Source organism: Salvelinus sp. IW2-2015, linkage group LG22, assembly GCF_002910315.2.
Source record: "Salvelinus sp. IW2-2015 linkage group LG22, ASM291031v2, whole genome shotgun sequence".
Lineage (NCBI taxonomy): Eukaryota > Metazoa > Chordata > Actinopteri > Salmoniformes > Salmonidae > Salvelinus > Salvelinus sp. IW2-2015.
Window position 1 is genome coordinate 14,243,975 of NC_036862.1, and position 14,606 is coordinate 14,258,580.

The 14,606-nt window shown below is 39.8% G+C and overlaps 1 protein-coding gene and 1 long non-coding RNA gene across 4 annotated transcripts; one reads left to right on the plus strand and one right to left on the minus strand.

Moving 5' to 3' along the window:
• Positions 1 to 2,197: 2,197 nt before the first annotated feature.
• On the plus strand, positions 2,198 to 5,319 carry LOC111949349 (B-cell CLL/lymphoma 7 protein family member B-B). 2 transcript variants are annotated; one of them, XM_023966443.2, is made up of 6 exons: positions 2,198 to 2,377; positions 2,823 to 2,898; positions 3,027 to 3,114; positions 3,351 to 3,521; positions 3,734 to 3,837; positions 3,981 to 5,319. In XM_023966443.2, the coding sequence occupies exons 1-6, from the start codon at positions 2,286 to 2,288 to the stop codon at positions 4,047 to 4,049; spliced, it is 600 nt and encodes a 199-aa protein (XP_023822211.1). In that variant the 5' UTR covers positions 2,198 to 2,285; the 3' UTR covers positions 4,050 to 5,319. The 2 variants fall into 2 exon arrangements, with proteins under 2 accessions (XP_023822211.1, XP_070290161.1); XM_070434060.1 differs by having other exon boundaries at positions 2,199 to 2,377; positions 3,734 to 3,844; positions 3,985 to 5,319.
• Positions 5,320 to 9,522: 4,203 nt separating this feature from the next.
• On the minus strand, positions 9,523 to 14,088 carry LOC111949353 (uncharacterized). Of its 2 annotated transcripts, XR_011473845.1 has the most exons (4): positions 13,971 to 14,088; positions 11,366 to 11,463; positions 11,035 to 11,161; positions 9,523 to 10,886 (listed from the first exon to the last, which is right to left on the minus strand). It is a non-coding gene; the product is annotated as an uncharacterized lncRNA (long non-coding RNA). The 2 variants fall into 2 exon arrangements; XR_002875349.2 differs by having other exon boundaries at positions 11,366 to 14,088.
• Positions 14,089 to 14,606: the final 518 nt, after the last annotated feature.

Genomic DNA, 14,606 nt, shown 5'->3' on the forward strand with positions numbered 1-14,606 from the left:
GAAGCCCTCAATTGCGCTGCCCATGCTAACATGTATTTTGGCCACTAGAGGTCTCTATCATTCTCTATGGCCCAGATGCAACTGTCACAGACTCCTCCCAGAAATGTCAACGACTGGCTAGAATTCTGCTGGTGCCCATCTACATCAATATTATGGGACCATTATTGATTTTGATATGATGCGCAATTACGCATGATTGAAGGCACATGATAGCGGTTGGGTTGTTGGTACAGACTTTATCACCATAATGTAAATATAGAAAAGTCCATGTTATGACTGTAGGCCTACAGTCAGTGACTAATTGAGTTTTTGCTACAATAGCCTACACAATAGAAATGCCTGTGGCCTATTCATTTTTGATTCAGAGTAAACAATTAATCTCCAGAACTAAATTAATAATATGGTGGTTATAATATGGTCTAATAATATGTGTTTTTATGGATATGGTTATAATATGTTAATATATTGGTCACAGGAGCTTGCAGGTCACCAGTCCACTCCTGTGGGCCTTGAATTAGATAATTTCCATGGTTTCTGCTGGCCCTCTCATATTTGATAGCTGGCAAGAGGCTGGTTTTCTGTACAGTACTTTGACAGTAGTGTGTGTGAACAGTGTGTGTCCATCATCTTAAAAATATCTAACAGAATCAGAATTGCAAGATTTGGGTTTTCAAAAATTCAAGGAGCGGGACACTAACCCGGATGCTTATAAGAAATACAGCTATGCCCTCCAACGAACTATCAAACAGGCAAAGCTTCAATACAGGCGGTGTCAGAGGAAGGACCTAAAAATGGTCAAAGACTCCAGCCACCCAAGTCATAGTGTTCTCTCTGCTACCGCATGGCAAGCGATACTTATACACCAAGTCTGGAACCAACAGGACCCTGAACAGCTTCTACCCCCAAGCCATAAAACTGCTAAATAGTTAGTTTAACCAAATAGCTACCTGGACTGTCTGCATTGACCCTTTTTGCACTAACTTTTTGACTCATCATATACACTGCTGCTACAGTTTACTATCAGTCACTTTATTCCTAGTTATATGTATACAGTATCTACATATGCTATCTACCTCCATGACCTCGTACCCCTGCACATCGACTCGGTACTGGTACCCCTTGTATATAGCCAAGTTATCATTTCTCATTGTGCATCTACTATTACTTTTGTTATTATGCGTTTTACTTTTCTATTATATCTCTATTTTCTTTCTCTCTGCATTGTTGGGAAGGGCCTGTAAGTAAGCATTTCACTGTTAGTTCACACCTGTTGTTTTCAAAGCAAGTGAGGAATACAATTTGATTTGATCTGCCTGGGTGAAATGTAAAATTAGGTGTGTTTGATTGAGTTTGGAGGATTTTTCCATTGGTTCCGTTGTGCCACTCAAACTAAATCAAGCACAGAATCCAGGTTAGCTCTGCTGCTACGCTGTTCTGGGTCTTTTCTATAGCTAGTTGAGGTAATTAGCCACAGCTATAAGATCAGAATACATAAAGGTTACACAAAATATCTCACCCTGCTGATTGAGCCTGCCAATCAATATTTGTTTGCTCCAGTGCTTGACTTGGGCAGGAGCTCACCGGAACTGAGTACCAGCACCTAAAATGTTCTACTGCTTCAGTTCCTGCACCTCTGATATAATATTGGCTTAAAACTATTGCATATAAATATAAACAGTAACGGCACACAAAATGAGTACTGGCACCAATTTCAGTCCAAGTCAAGCACTGGTTCGCTCAATTGAACTGAGATTACAAATGCATGCCATATCAGTTTTTATTGGTCAGTGCTACCCTCTGCAAGACATAAAATAACATATTTGGCCATATGATTGATAGTAGGCAGGGAGGGAGCTCCAGCTGTGCATAATTGGATCTAATCACTCCCTCTCTATTGTAGTTTCTTCACCCCCCTCACTTCCTCTCATACCCAAGGATTATCAACCCTTTCAATCTGATAGTGAATTTTGTAAATCCTTTATAAACCAACTTCGTAAAATCAACACTATATCCAGTTTGATTCATTACATTTATGTCATTTATGGGGGTTAAAATATCCAGATATCCATAATTTCCATCATAACAACCTATTATTTTACTGTCAATGGTAATGTGATGACGTCGAATCAAAGATGATGGGGAGGATGAAGAAAACAGACAAACCAACCACTAGGAAAAGGGAATGGGTGTTAAAACCTCGCGAGAATATTAGTATATTGGAGGAGTAAGCACACTGCAAGATTGGAGTTGCAAGAAAAGACATCTCCAAAAAGTAACAACTAAAGATGTCCGGACGGTCAGGTCGCGCGGAGACACGAAGTCGTGCTAAAGATGACATTAAAAAGGTGCTGGCAGCAATTGAAAAAGTGCGTAAATGGTAAGTAAAACCGCGGGGATTATGTAAATGAAATGTAAACATCTGCAACGCCACACAACAAACTTCACTCGGAAAATATTAGAAGGGTTGGCGAGTGACTGAAACAACAGCCAATGGAGAGACGAAGCTGCCGAAGCCCGGCAATTCTATGGGCAGGACTAACGGAATTGTTCAGTCTGTCAAAATGGCTACACTTGTCCACATGTTACAACGTTACGCATTCTGATATAACTGTGACCCACATTGAAAATATCCGTTGCCCATCTGAGCAGTTTCCCTCAGCGAGGTTCAGGAATATTAGGCAAACAAATGCACTTGCACATAGGCTATTTACATAGCCTAGCTCTGTGCATAGCCACCAGTAAATGAGCAGAATCTTTGGTTCATGCTTTTTATTACTGAATGTAGTAAATCTATTCTCTGTTCTATTACATTTCATTTTCAGGGAGAAGAAGTGGGTAACTGTGGGAGACACATCCCTACGCATATTCAAGTGGGTGCCTGTGACAGACACTAAACAGGTTTGGTATCTAATAATAGATGACTGCATCAGACCATCCTATGGTTCATGAATTGAATGAGTTTGTGTACAGAACAGCCTTACCACTCTGGCTCTATTTTACTCTCTCTCTCTTTTTTTCTCTTTCAGATATACCGGAGCAAATCCATAACTGGAGAGGTTCGAGGTCTAAAAGATGTGGTGTTGGAAAACACCAGCTCTACCATGGATTTCCTAGGTGAGGCACTGACTGACTGAGAAGCACAAGCAGTTTGGAGCAGGTTTTAAATAACTGCAATACTCTATATAACAGGGTTGGGGGCAATTCCATGGAAATTCACTGAATGCAGTTAAAAACGAAATGCAGATAAAAACTTTGACATACTTTTTAATTGGAATTTAAATTGACCTCCTCAATTGAAAATGATATTGGTCTGAAACCGTTCAAGAATGCTCCTGTTCTTGTCACCGCAGATGAATGCAGCAACCAGAGTTTCCTGTCTGATGTCTACCAGCCCAAAATGGACAGCAGCAGCTCAAGCTCCCAGCACCCCAGCGAGGCAGTCAGTCCTCTTCCTCACACCACAACACTCCGCACGGCCGAAGATGCTCAACCACCCATGCTGGGCCAGGAGAGTGTGGACGGTACAGTTGGCTTAGCATACTACACCATCACATTGCACAGTGCACCCATGTAGGGCCAGGAGCTTTTCCAGACCCTGTAACCTGACTAGGAAAAACTCTGGGCCCTAGCTATTATGTCACTCTTGTAACTGAGGTATACTATATTGGCTATATTACAGTTAATATCTCAATGCCTTTTAAGTGTTTCACTCAGTCTTTCACTCTATATGCAGAGCCATCCCAGCCAGCACATGAAGTTGCTGATGAGCCTCCCACATTGATCAAGGAAGACCTGGTTTTGCCCCTTGGTGTCCAAGTAAAAGCTCCATGCACAGAGGTTAGTTGTTATCTATATTAATAAAGGATATTACCTTTTTTATTTTGCTGCAATTTTTATTATTGATAACGGCTTCAGCTCTTAATAATAACATGAAAGAAATCACCATAGTCAATTTATTTAAATACCAATATTTCTAACAGGAAGAAGAGGGATCAGGAGCCCCTCCACTGAAGAAAATTTGCACTGAAAAAAAATCTGTACTGAGATAACTAGTTGATTGGACGGAACATGCATGCAACCCATGCACTCTATTGAAGGCTTCAAATGGGACATACGAGTAACTGCCAAAATAATGAAAACACTTGACGAGTAACTGCCAAAATAATGAAAACACTTGAGTAAATGAGGGATACAAAGTATATTGAAAGCAGGTGTTTCCACCCAGGTGTGGTTCCTGAGTTAATTAAGAAATTAACATCCCATCGTGCTTAGGGTCATGTATAAAAATGCCGGGCAGGCCATTATTATGGCCATTATTTTGGCTTTCATGGATATGCCCCCATAGTATGACAAAACACCAAATTATGCATTTTTTTMGTGGAAGAATGGTGTCGCCTTCCTCCAATAAATTTCCAGACACTTGTAGAAACTATGCCAAGGTGCATTGAAGCTGTTCTGGCTCGTGGCGGCCCAACGCCCTATTAAGACACTTTATGTAGGTGTTTACTTTATTTTGGCAGTTATCTCTACATACGTTATCATAAAATATGCATTTCTGTTAATCAAGTCACTACAAATGGAATACATTTAAAAAGAAAGTTGAAGTTATTATTTTAAGTTTTAAGTTGTTTTTTAAAATACTATTTTACTTTCTCAGCTTTGAAAGTAATTTTAAGCCGTTTAATGCGTTACACTGTACATAGTTGTGCTCAAAAAAAGTGCCTATCGCTCTGAAATATACACTATATATTTATTTTCTGTCAGACAAGTGTCTCATTTGTTATGCTATTCGTAGAAATTGCACAGATCTAAATAATTATGGCCCCTATTCAATCAAATCGGTTTGTTAATGCTGAGGGATGAAGTTGAGCATATCTTAATAAATATTCTGTTGAGTTTCTTTTGTTTCACACTGTTAGCGCTGTTTTGTTAAATACATTTATCCAAGCAGCACAGGAAGTATGAGGGGAAACTCATTCCGGTCACTGGATTTGATTGAATATGGGCTGAAGTTTTTGGAATATTTTTTTACATTTGTACTTCGCTTTGCAAATAAGATTAGACAACTGTTTGTCATGTCTATCCTTTTTGATATACTCTTATCTTGCTTGTTAAATTTTCATAGGGCATTAGATGTGACTGGTATAGCATGAGTTTGAATGGTGAACGAGGTTGAAAAGTAGTTAAAGAGCTTGTATTGTAATTCAGAGATGATTTCTTATGGTCAGGTGGGTCATGCTCTCAAGTGTTTATTTTCTGCTGCAAAAGTGATGCACATGCTGGAATATACCCTGCTCCATAGTAAAATATGGTTGTTGATATTGTGTTTTCTTTTTGCAGTGTTTTGCATCATTTGGCTCCCACACTCTCAAATAATTATCCAAAATGTTTTTTCACCACATAGGATGACCACTTGACTTGGTTGCATCGTATCTTTCATGGAAATGATCAGATTGCAAATCCATGGCCTTGGGCCCTCAATTTATACATAGAAAGCTTGGGCCGTGACTGGCCATCCGTCTTCAGACTTAGCACTGTGGGTTTTTTAAGCAGTCCATTAAATAAAATCATGACACTTGATAGAGATGCTAGAATTATTCTTGATTGAATGTTAAAATCCATGGGAAGTAAGTAACTCATCACTATAGGACAGTGGTTCCTAAACTTTTTATAGAGCCGTACCCCTTCCAACATTCAACCTCCAGCTGCATACCCCCTCTAGCACCAGGGTCAGCGCACTCTCAAATATTGTTTTTTGCCATCATTGTAAGCCTGCCACACACACACTATACGATACATTTTATTAAACATAAGAATGACTGAGTATTTGTCACAACCTGGCTTGTGGGAAGTGACAAAGAGCTCTTATAGGACCAGGGCACAAATAATAATAATAATTTTGCTCTTTACTTAGCTATCTTACATATAAAACCTTATTTGTTCTTCAAAAATTGTGAATAACTCACCACAGGTTAATGAGAAGGGTGTGCTTGAAAGGATGCACAAAACTGCAATGTTGGGTTGTATTGGAGAGAGTTGGCTGAGAATTCACTCTCACATAGGTAGGTGGTTGCAAAGGGCATCKGTGTCTTAACAGCCAATTTGCCAAGGCAGGATACTCTTGAGTGCAGCCCAATCCAGAAATCTGGCAGTAGTTTCTGATTAAATAAAATTTTCACAGAACCGCTTGTTGCAATTTTGATGAGGCTGTCTTGTTCAGATATCAGTAAGTGGACTGGAGGCAGGGCATGAAAGGTATAACGAATCTAGTTGTTTGTGTCATCCGTTTCGGGAAAGTACCTGCGTAATTGCGCACCCAACTCACTCAGGTGCTTCGCTATATCACATTTGACATTGTCCGTAAGCTTGAGTTCATCTGCGTGTAACGGATGTGAAATGGCTAGCTAGTTAGCGGGTACGCGCTAGTAGTGTTTCAATCAGTTACGTCACTTGCTCTGAAACCTATTAGTAGTGTTGCCCCTTGCTCTGCAAGGGCCGCGGCTTTTGTGGAGCGATGGGTATAAAACGACGCCTGTGGGTGTCAGTTGTTGATGTGTGCAGAGGGTCCCTGGTTCGCGCCCGTGTCGGGGCGAGGGGACGGTTTAAAGTTATACTGTTACATGCGCACAAAAAAATCATACAATGATGGAAAGACCTGTGTGTTGTCCTTGTTGATGCAGACAGAGAAGAGCTCCAACTTCTTAATCATAGCCTCAATTTTGTCCCGCACATTGAATATAGTTGCGGAGAGTCCCTGTAATCCTAGATTCAGATCATTCAGGCAAGAGAAAAAACATCACCCAGAAAGGCCAGTCGTGTGAGAAACTCGTCATCATGCAAGCGGTCAGACAAGTGAAAATTATGGTCAGTAAAGAAAACTTTAAGCTCGTCTCTCAATTTTAAAAAAACGTGTCAATACTTTGCCCCTTAATAACCAGCGCACTTCTGTATGTTGTAAAAGCGTTACATGGTCGCTGCCCATATCATTGCATAATGCAGAAAATAGTTCAGAGTTCAGGGGCCTTGCTTTAACAAAGTTAACCATTTTCACTGTAGTTTCCAAAACGTCTTTCAAGCTGTCAGGCATTCCCTTGGCAGCAAGAGCCTCTCGGTGGATGCTGCAGTGTACCCAAGTAGCGTCGGGAGCAACTGCTTGCACGTGCATTACCACTCCGCTATGTCTCCCTGTCATGGCTTTTGCGCCATCAGTACAGATACCAACACATCTTGACCACCGAAGCCCATTTGATGTCACAAAGCTGTCCAGTACTTTAAAAATATCCTCTCCTGTTGTGCTGGTTTCCAGTGGTTTGCAGAAGAGGATGTCTTCCTTAATTGACCCCCCATAAACGTAACAGACATATACCAGGAGCTGTGCCAGGCCCGCCACGTCTGTTGACTCATCCAGCTGTAATGCATAGAATTCACTGTGAAACGGTGTTGTTTGATGGAGGCATTGTCTGTATCGTTTTTTTGGCCTTTTCCCCCAGCATTGTCCCAACCATATCCGCGGCAGCAGGAGGAATTAAGTCCTCCACAATAGTATGGGGCTTGCCTGTCATAGGCACTTGGTAGGTTATAAGATGCTTCTAGCCCCTTTTTATTAATGGTATCTGTTGCTTTGTTGTTTTGTTTCTAAATGTCTGCGCAAGAGTGAAGGTTTCATTAAGTTGTGAGATAGTACTTTTTCACATGTGCAACACACTGTGGCTGAGGAAAGGCACTACTCCCAATATAAGTGAACCCCAAATCAATGTAGTTCTCATCATATTTGCTCTTCTTCGAGGGTCCAACGTCCCCGTCTGTTGTTCAGTGCTTTCCCGGGTAAGGGGGCAGTAGCTCTTCGGCTGCATCAGATTCACAACTGTCAGTGTCAATGCTAGCTGGGCTAACAACAAATGTAGAATTACTGATGCTAGCATTGGATGTGCTCGTGGAAGCAGAACAACTTGTGTTGTCGACAGGTGCAGTACTGATGGTAGTAGCAGTACTACCAGTAGAGCTGGTATGTGTCTCTATGGATGCGGGCCTTACTTTTTTTAACCATTAATCAATTTTCGAGCAAACGAAATGAGCAGCAGCTATGTTTGGCTACATACAGACTGTTAGTGGAATTCCCGCGAGAGTGTAATGGTTAATGTGATTGGATGTTAATTATTTGACTAGGCTACCTGTATTTGACATTGTGTTGTTATTTCGCTGAACACTAGATGGTTGATTTTTATTTTTGGCAGTGAAACGAGGCTACTCAGGCGAGAAAAAAACATCACCCGTTGGAAAATCTAAATGGACTGTTTGAAAAGGTGAAGAATAATTTTTGGGGGGGGAATACCTGCATAGGAATAATTTAATTTCAGTATAAATTGTTGTAAAAACGCGATTGTAGTGTTTTCATTATTTGTAAATAATACAATTTCCCTGTCATACTACACATTTTCATCATAGGACATATTTAATTGCTTGTAATTGAATGTAAAGGAATAGTTCACTCAAAATATAACCAAAAGTGGATTATAGGGGAATAAGGTGACTTTTCAAAATTCTAATGCATACAATGTCTTCAGACAGGGATACTAAATGTAAAGGGAAATTATGTATTAAAAAAAACATGTTTCTTTCTTTTTCTGGGGGGGCCCAACAATGTCAATATATTTGAGTTATGGGGGTACCCAGCCCACTCAAGCAACAGAGCCCCACAGTGGATGCATCATAATACCCATAAAATCTAGCAGTCAAACATGGAAATGGTTCCAAACCTTTTTTTCACCATTCATTTTTCCCCATAGGGCATTTTATAATCCGCTCTATTTACTCTCAGATTTGAAAATGCTAATTAGAATCAAAGTAGACATCATGCAAGACTACAAATCCCTACAAGCTCCTGCACTTCATTACTAGCTGACACATTTTCTGTCAGCTAGCTAGCTCCTACCCAAAACAAAATATATTTTGAACATTTTAATTTACTGTTAGATATATATAACTAATATTTGTCTTATTTATGCATTTGGTCTTGTACAGAATACTATCCTAGTAGCAGTCCGATATTTACAATGTGCCATGAATACTATGCTATTTTTTTTGCAAAGAAGCTAGCTAGCTAGCTACCTAAATGATGCTAGCAACATTCCCTTATTTTACCAGATCCTTTTCTCCTTCAGCCAGTGGAGGTCTATATTTAATCCTTTATCATTTCTGCCAACTAAATGAATGAGGAGATATCTATTTAAATTCATGGTGTCAGAATGCACGTCTGTATTAAAGCAATTCAGAACTAACTTGTGAACATGTTCTGTTAAGTCTTGCCGATTCAAAGCCAGATCAACTTTTTGCAGAATTTAAACATAATCAGGAATTACTAAGCATATTTATTTGACAGGAATGCTCCTAGTCTCCCATCAATCACGTCAAACACCTGAACTCCAACAATGACATTGTTTTAAAGAAATCAAAAGTGTAAACAATGCATACATACAGTATGCCTTTCATACATAACATACTGTATAAACATCCGACTTGAAGTAAAGATTAAATTATTTATTAATCAATGCTACAAACCTGGGACGTCGCAGAGCACCATATGAACTATTATTACAATCAGAGATCCACAGATTCTTCTGATTTTCCATTTTAGGAATTAGACCAGCACAAATAACACAACATGTAAAACAGCATATTGTGATTTTTGGTGGGTGAGTTACAAATGGAGAAACAACTGGATGTGTGAGGTAGGTTATTATAAAATACTAGGTCAACTCCAGCAGAATGAGAAACAAAACAAGGAAGCCATGCCTAAACACAGCTATATCAACACCTATCTTGTCAATTGAATGTTGCTGCTGTCAATTTACCACTGCATTCAGTCTGAACCCCAGAATACACAGGACAGCTTTACACAGGTGAAAAAAAGTAGCAAAAACAGTACACCACAAAACTTTTAAACGTGTTACTGAGTCTAGATGCTATCAAATCAGAAGAAGAACAAGTTAAGGAAGCAACTAATGCCGGTTTGCCTGAGGCTGATGCCGTGCAGGTGTTTGTACACATGCATATACACACACTCTCATTAAAATAAACGCAAACAAGAACACACACATACATGTAATAGTGCCAGACATGCACACAAACATATACAGTTGGCATTGCTGTTATGATTTTAGTTGTCCTTGATGTCCTTTGTTTAACTTTTTTTTTTTTTCATTGTTGTTTGCTGTTTTCTTCTGTCTTTTTCTTTTTTCTCTTTAGTTCATTCTCTTGATTGTTGGTGCATTGGGGGGTTCTTGGGGGTGGGGAATGGAATTAATTGTATTTTAAATTTTTATTCCGGGGGGGGGGGGGCGACGACTGTGGGAGGGGTCTCGAATGGTTGAGGGACAGCTATTGGTTGGGGTACTGTGGGGGGGGGGGATCTTGATTGTTTCGGGTTCAGTTTTTTGGCATGGTGGGAAATCTGTCAACGTGCCCTTGAGCAGGGCATTGACCCTGGATGCTTCTGTGAGTCGCTCTGAATGGGAGTCTGTTGGATGACTGGTATGATGTAGTTGTTGAGCGGCTTCACTGCAACTATATTGTATGTTTCGGATATAAAAAAATATATAAAAAATGTAATTAAGGAAGCAGCATAGGGAAAATGGGTGACGGTAAGGTGGGTTTATAGAGATAAGATGGAGAGTTCCAAAATGTTAGAAGTTGAGGGACCATGGGGCATATGTGGAATAAGGGGTAGGTAGAGGAATGGTTGGCTGTGGAATAAACATAAAATGGGGTGCTGGTGTTCTTCTACACCCCTTTTAAATCATTGTCACAAATATCCAGCCCATGTCCAGTCATTCTCGGGGTCTCAGAGTGTCCCTCAATGTCATTCAAATCGTGGTCATCGTGTGTCTCTGAATCACAACATTAAAGACGATGAGTGATCACAGGATTTCCACAAATTGAGCCATACACAATACAATTTAAGCATTGAGGACAGCGTTTTGTTAACAACCTGGTGGTTTACACTATGTCTATGTGTGAATGATGGAAGAATCTTACCCCAGCTGTAGGTCCATTTCAGTGTGTGTGGTCACTTAGACCTACACATCAACCAGTACTGGGACCATTGGAGACTTGGAATGCTTGCTCTCAAAGTGCTACTTGAATGTCTTCGGGTCTGCATCTACTGTATAAAGGTGAAGTACAAAATGGAGGAAGTTAACAATCGGTGGCTTAGATTTTATTCAAAGTTAACATAAATTATAAACTAAGAAATAAGATGCAACAAACCACCAAAAAAAATGAAAGACTGTACCACACAGGCCAGTACAATAGCCTACACATAGAGAGTAACCTAAAAGCACATACAGTACCAACCAATACTACTCACCTGACAAGACAGGGCAGGTGTGGACCAGTGCTGCCTTGGCTGCAGTCTTCTCCCTTCTTCTTAACATCCGCCGCCTTGGTATCAGTCAACAAGTTCAGCTGTACCCATAGTACAGAATAATGACTTAAAGAGGTGGACGGCTCCAGATATGAATAGCAGGAGTGTGTACAGTATACACTTTTGTTCCAGCCCAGCTTATACCTGATTACAAATCAAGGCCTATCGCGGTGATTCGTTATGATGATTATTTAAGTCTGGTGTAAGAGCTGGGCTGGGACAAAACCATTCGCACACTCCTGCTCTTCAGGACTTCCTGCAATGACCGAAACAGACCAAAGCAGGAGCACAGTGTTCCAGGTTGAAACAGATTACCTAGTTGAGAGGTGATAAGACTCAGGCACACACATTGGTTCTGGAATAGAAAAGGTTCAAATAAGGTTTGCAATTGGCATCAATAACATGACAGTAATTTTACCAAAAAACAAACAGACATGTGAATACCAATTTATTTAAAACCCACCATAGCAGGTATGACTAAATAAGGTTACATAACCATGCCTACTAGCTATACTAATGATCTGCTGTCCAGAGGGTAACAGCAAACAGATCAATGTATTCCTGTAGTAAAGTAGGCACACTGTTGACTCAAGAGAGAATGATAATCAATCAGTCCATCTCTGAAACCTCACAAAAAGCCAGCCCAAAATAATACTGCTAGCTAGGGCAGCTACAAGTCAATAAGTACTTGAAGTAGGCTACCCATCCCTCACACACATTCACAAACAAACATTATCCAGAACACCTAGTTTCACCATCTAAGTTCGCTAGTTAGTTAACTACAGGTTTATATATTGATAAAATCAAAGAAGAATATGCATAGACATCCCGAGACAACTCCAATAGAAAGTGTTTTTTTTCTCAAAGATGCCCGGGATGTCACGTGTCCTACTTATATCAGTACACTCGTAACAACTTAAGCATTACAAAACTTTTATTAGATCAAATAAATCTCACGTAGCAAATAACCATTATTTTTGTTGTTGAGCTAATTCGACACTCTGTTATTGACCTCCATACAAAAACTCCTTACTTGGTGGGCAAAACAATGAAAAAGCAACCACCGGCTTAGACAGATTTTCCGCTGAGTTGGGCCTCTCTCTTCCTCTGATAAAAGTCACCTTGTCTGAGAGAGATTTACAGTTATCAAAGCGTCACATCAGGGTTAGCCTACACGAAACACAGCCCTTATTAGAAGTGTTTCTAAAATCGCCCATGGGGAAAATGAATGGTTGAAAATCGATTGGAACCATTTCCAAGTTTGACCGTTAGGTTTTATGAGTATTATGGTGGTACTCTATTCAAATCCTGATTATGGTACTAACTGTAAATACATTATTTACAGTGGCTGATGGAATTTTACAGTATGGCAGAAGCTGCTATCCACATGCTGTTACAGTATAATATATTTATTATTTTGATGACATATCCCGATAAAAGAAAATATTCAAAAGGTCTAGAGTGCCATCTGCATACTCCATTAACAGTGGCCGTGTTCAAGAGCATCAAGACCATGATGTAGCATGTGTAAATTGTGACTGACTGACTACTGATCTACAAATAATATTGAGTATTTATTTAGGATGCAAGCCAGGTGATTTGTAGATCAGTCAGTCTCGACTCGCCTTTAAAGTCGGCTGCAATAGAGCTCGCCAGCTTGAAGTCCTAAAACCCGGAAATTAGCTACCTCAGGTTCGTTCAGCATCCATATGGGAAAAATGAATGGCAAAATAATAGGGTTTTGGAATAAACGCACAAAAATAAGGTCTGAGGGTAACACTGGTTTAGGAGATTTTATACGTTTTGAAGCCTTTATGTGCGTTACGTGTTTTTTAAATTAAATAAATTCTTCAAAATTCACAAAAAGTGACTGATGACGACTATCTCCCAAGCCTGTGTTTACCACAGACCTTATATAGAGAAATAGTAATGGTGTCTTTTCGTAGGCACTAACTACGGCATGGTTCGTTGGAGAAAGCCTATAAGGAAAATGAACGCCGTTTTTGTACGGTTTTTGGTAGACAGGTTTAGGAGAGCTTATACATTTTGTTCTATGAGATAATCTTCATCAGCTAACGTAACTTTTTGTGAATTTTGAAGAATTTATGTACTAAAAAATACATCATCACATAAATACTTCATAATTCAAAAAGTTCATGTTAACTGACTGCTGTTATATCATAGAACAAAACGTATAAGATCTCCTAAACCTGTGTTAACCTCAGACCTTATTTTCGCGTTAATTCCAAAACCCTATTCTTTCACCATTKATTTTTTTCACACGAAGGCTGAACCAAAGATGGTTTAGTATGAAGATATGTAGAAATGCTTCTCCAATAGAAATTCCTGATCACGCTTGTAGGCGATGTCCTGGCGACGTTGGCTTGCTAAATGTATGCGCAAAAAACACGTAATCTGTTCTAACGGTCGTCTCGCTCCGAACTGCGCGTGTGCAAACTGTCGACTCAAAGGCACAAAAACGTGTCAGTTTGTCACTTTTCGGAGATTGGAGTAATAACATGTTCAGCTACTTAAAGAATTGACTCACATCTAGGTTGTTTCTTTAGATTTCGAGAAAATGAATAACTATGAAAGAATTGTCCACTTCTCTCATTCAGTTCTCAAACCCCAAACCCAGGTCTGGTCTCCCGAGTCTACTTCGCAAACGTTCCCGGAAGTCTCGCAATGTGTGGCCTTCTGGGTTTAGAAAATGTGGCTGAACGAACCAGAGATAACTAATTTCCGGGTTTTAGGACTACAACAAAGATTTTTATAACTAACCTAAGACAGACCACAGCCGGTCGTTTCCAATGGGAACAAATTAGTCATAGTGGGCAGAACATGCGAGAAGGGGGGGCAGAGCCAAACACGAGTTAGCGAGATTACTCACTGCCTTATTATTTAATATTCGTACAGCCCCCGTAGCTAAACCACACCCCTAACATGATATAAGCATTGGTTAAAGGTCGGGTAGTGACAAATGACTTGTCATTTGACATTTGAAATAATGTGTTGACACAACAACGACAAATCAAAGTATACTAGCTATGAAACGGTTTTCATCACATTTAATTCTAGAGGAGGGCACCATTTTGAAATAAGGTTGGAAACAATAGAGCTCGCCAGTTTGTAGTCACAGATTGAACAATGGAGCAAGGTATTTCACCGGATGTATAAATGTGAA

Coding starts and splice junctions, on each gene's coding strand:
- LOC111949349 (XM_023966443.2), top strand. CDS start 2,286: ATGTCCGGACGGTCAGGTCGCGCGGAGACACGAAGTCGTGCTAAAGAT. Junction 3,115..3,350: donor CTCTACCATGGATTTCCTAG/GTGAGGCACTGA, acceptor TTGTCACCGCAG/ATGAATGCAGCAACCAGAGT. Junction 3,522..3,733: donor GGGCCAGGAGAGTGTGGACG/GTACAGTTGGCT, acceptor CTCTATATGCAG/AGCCATCCCAGCCAGCACAT.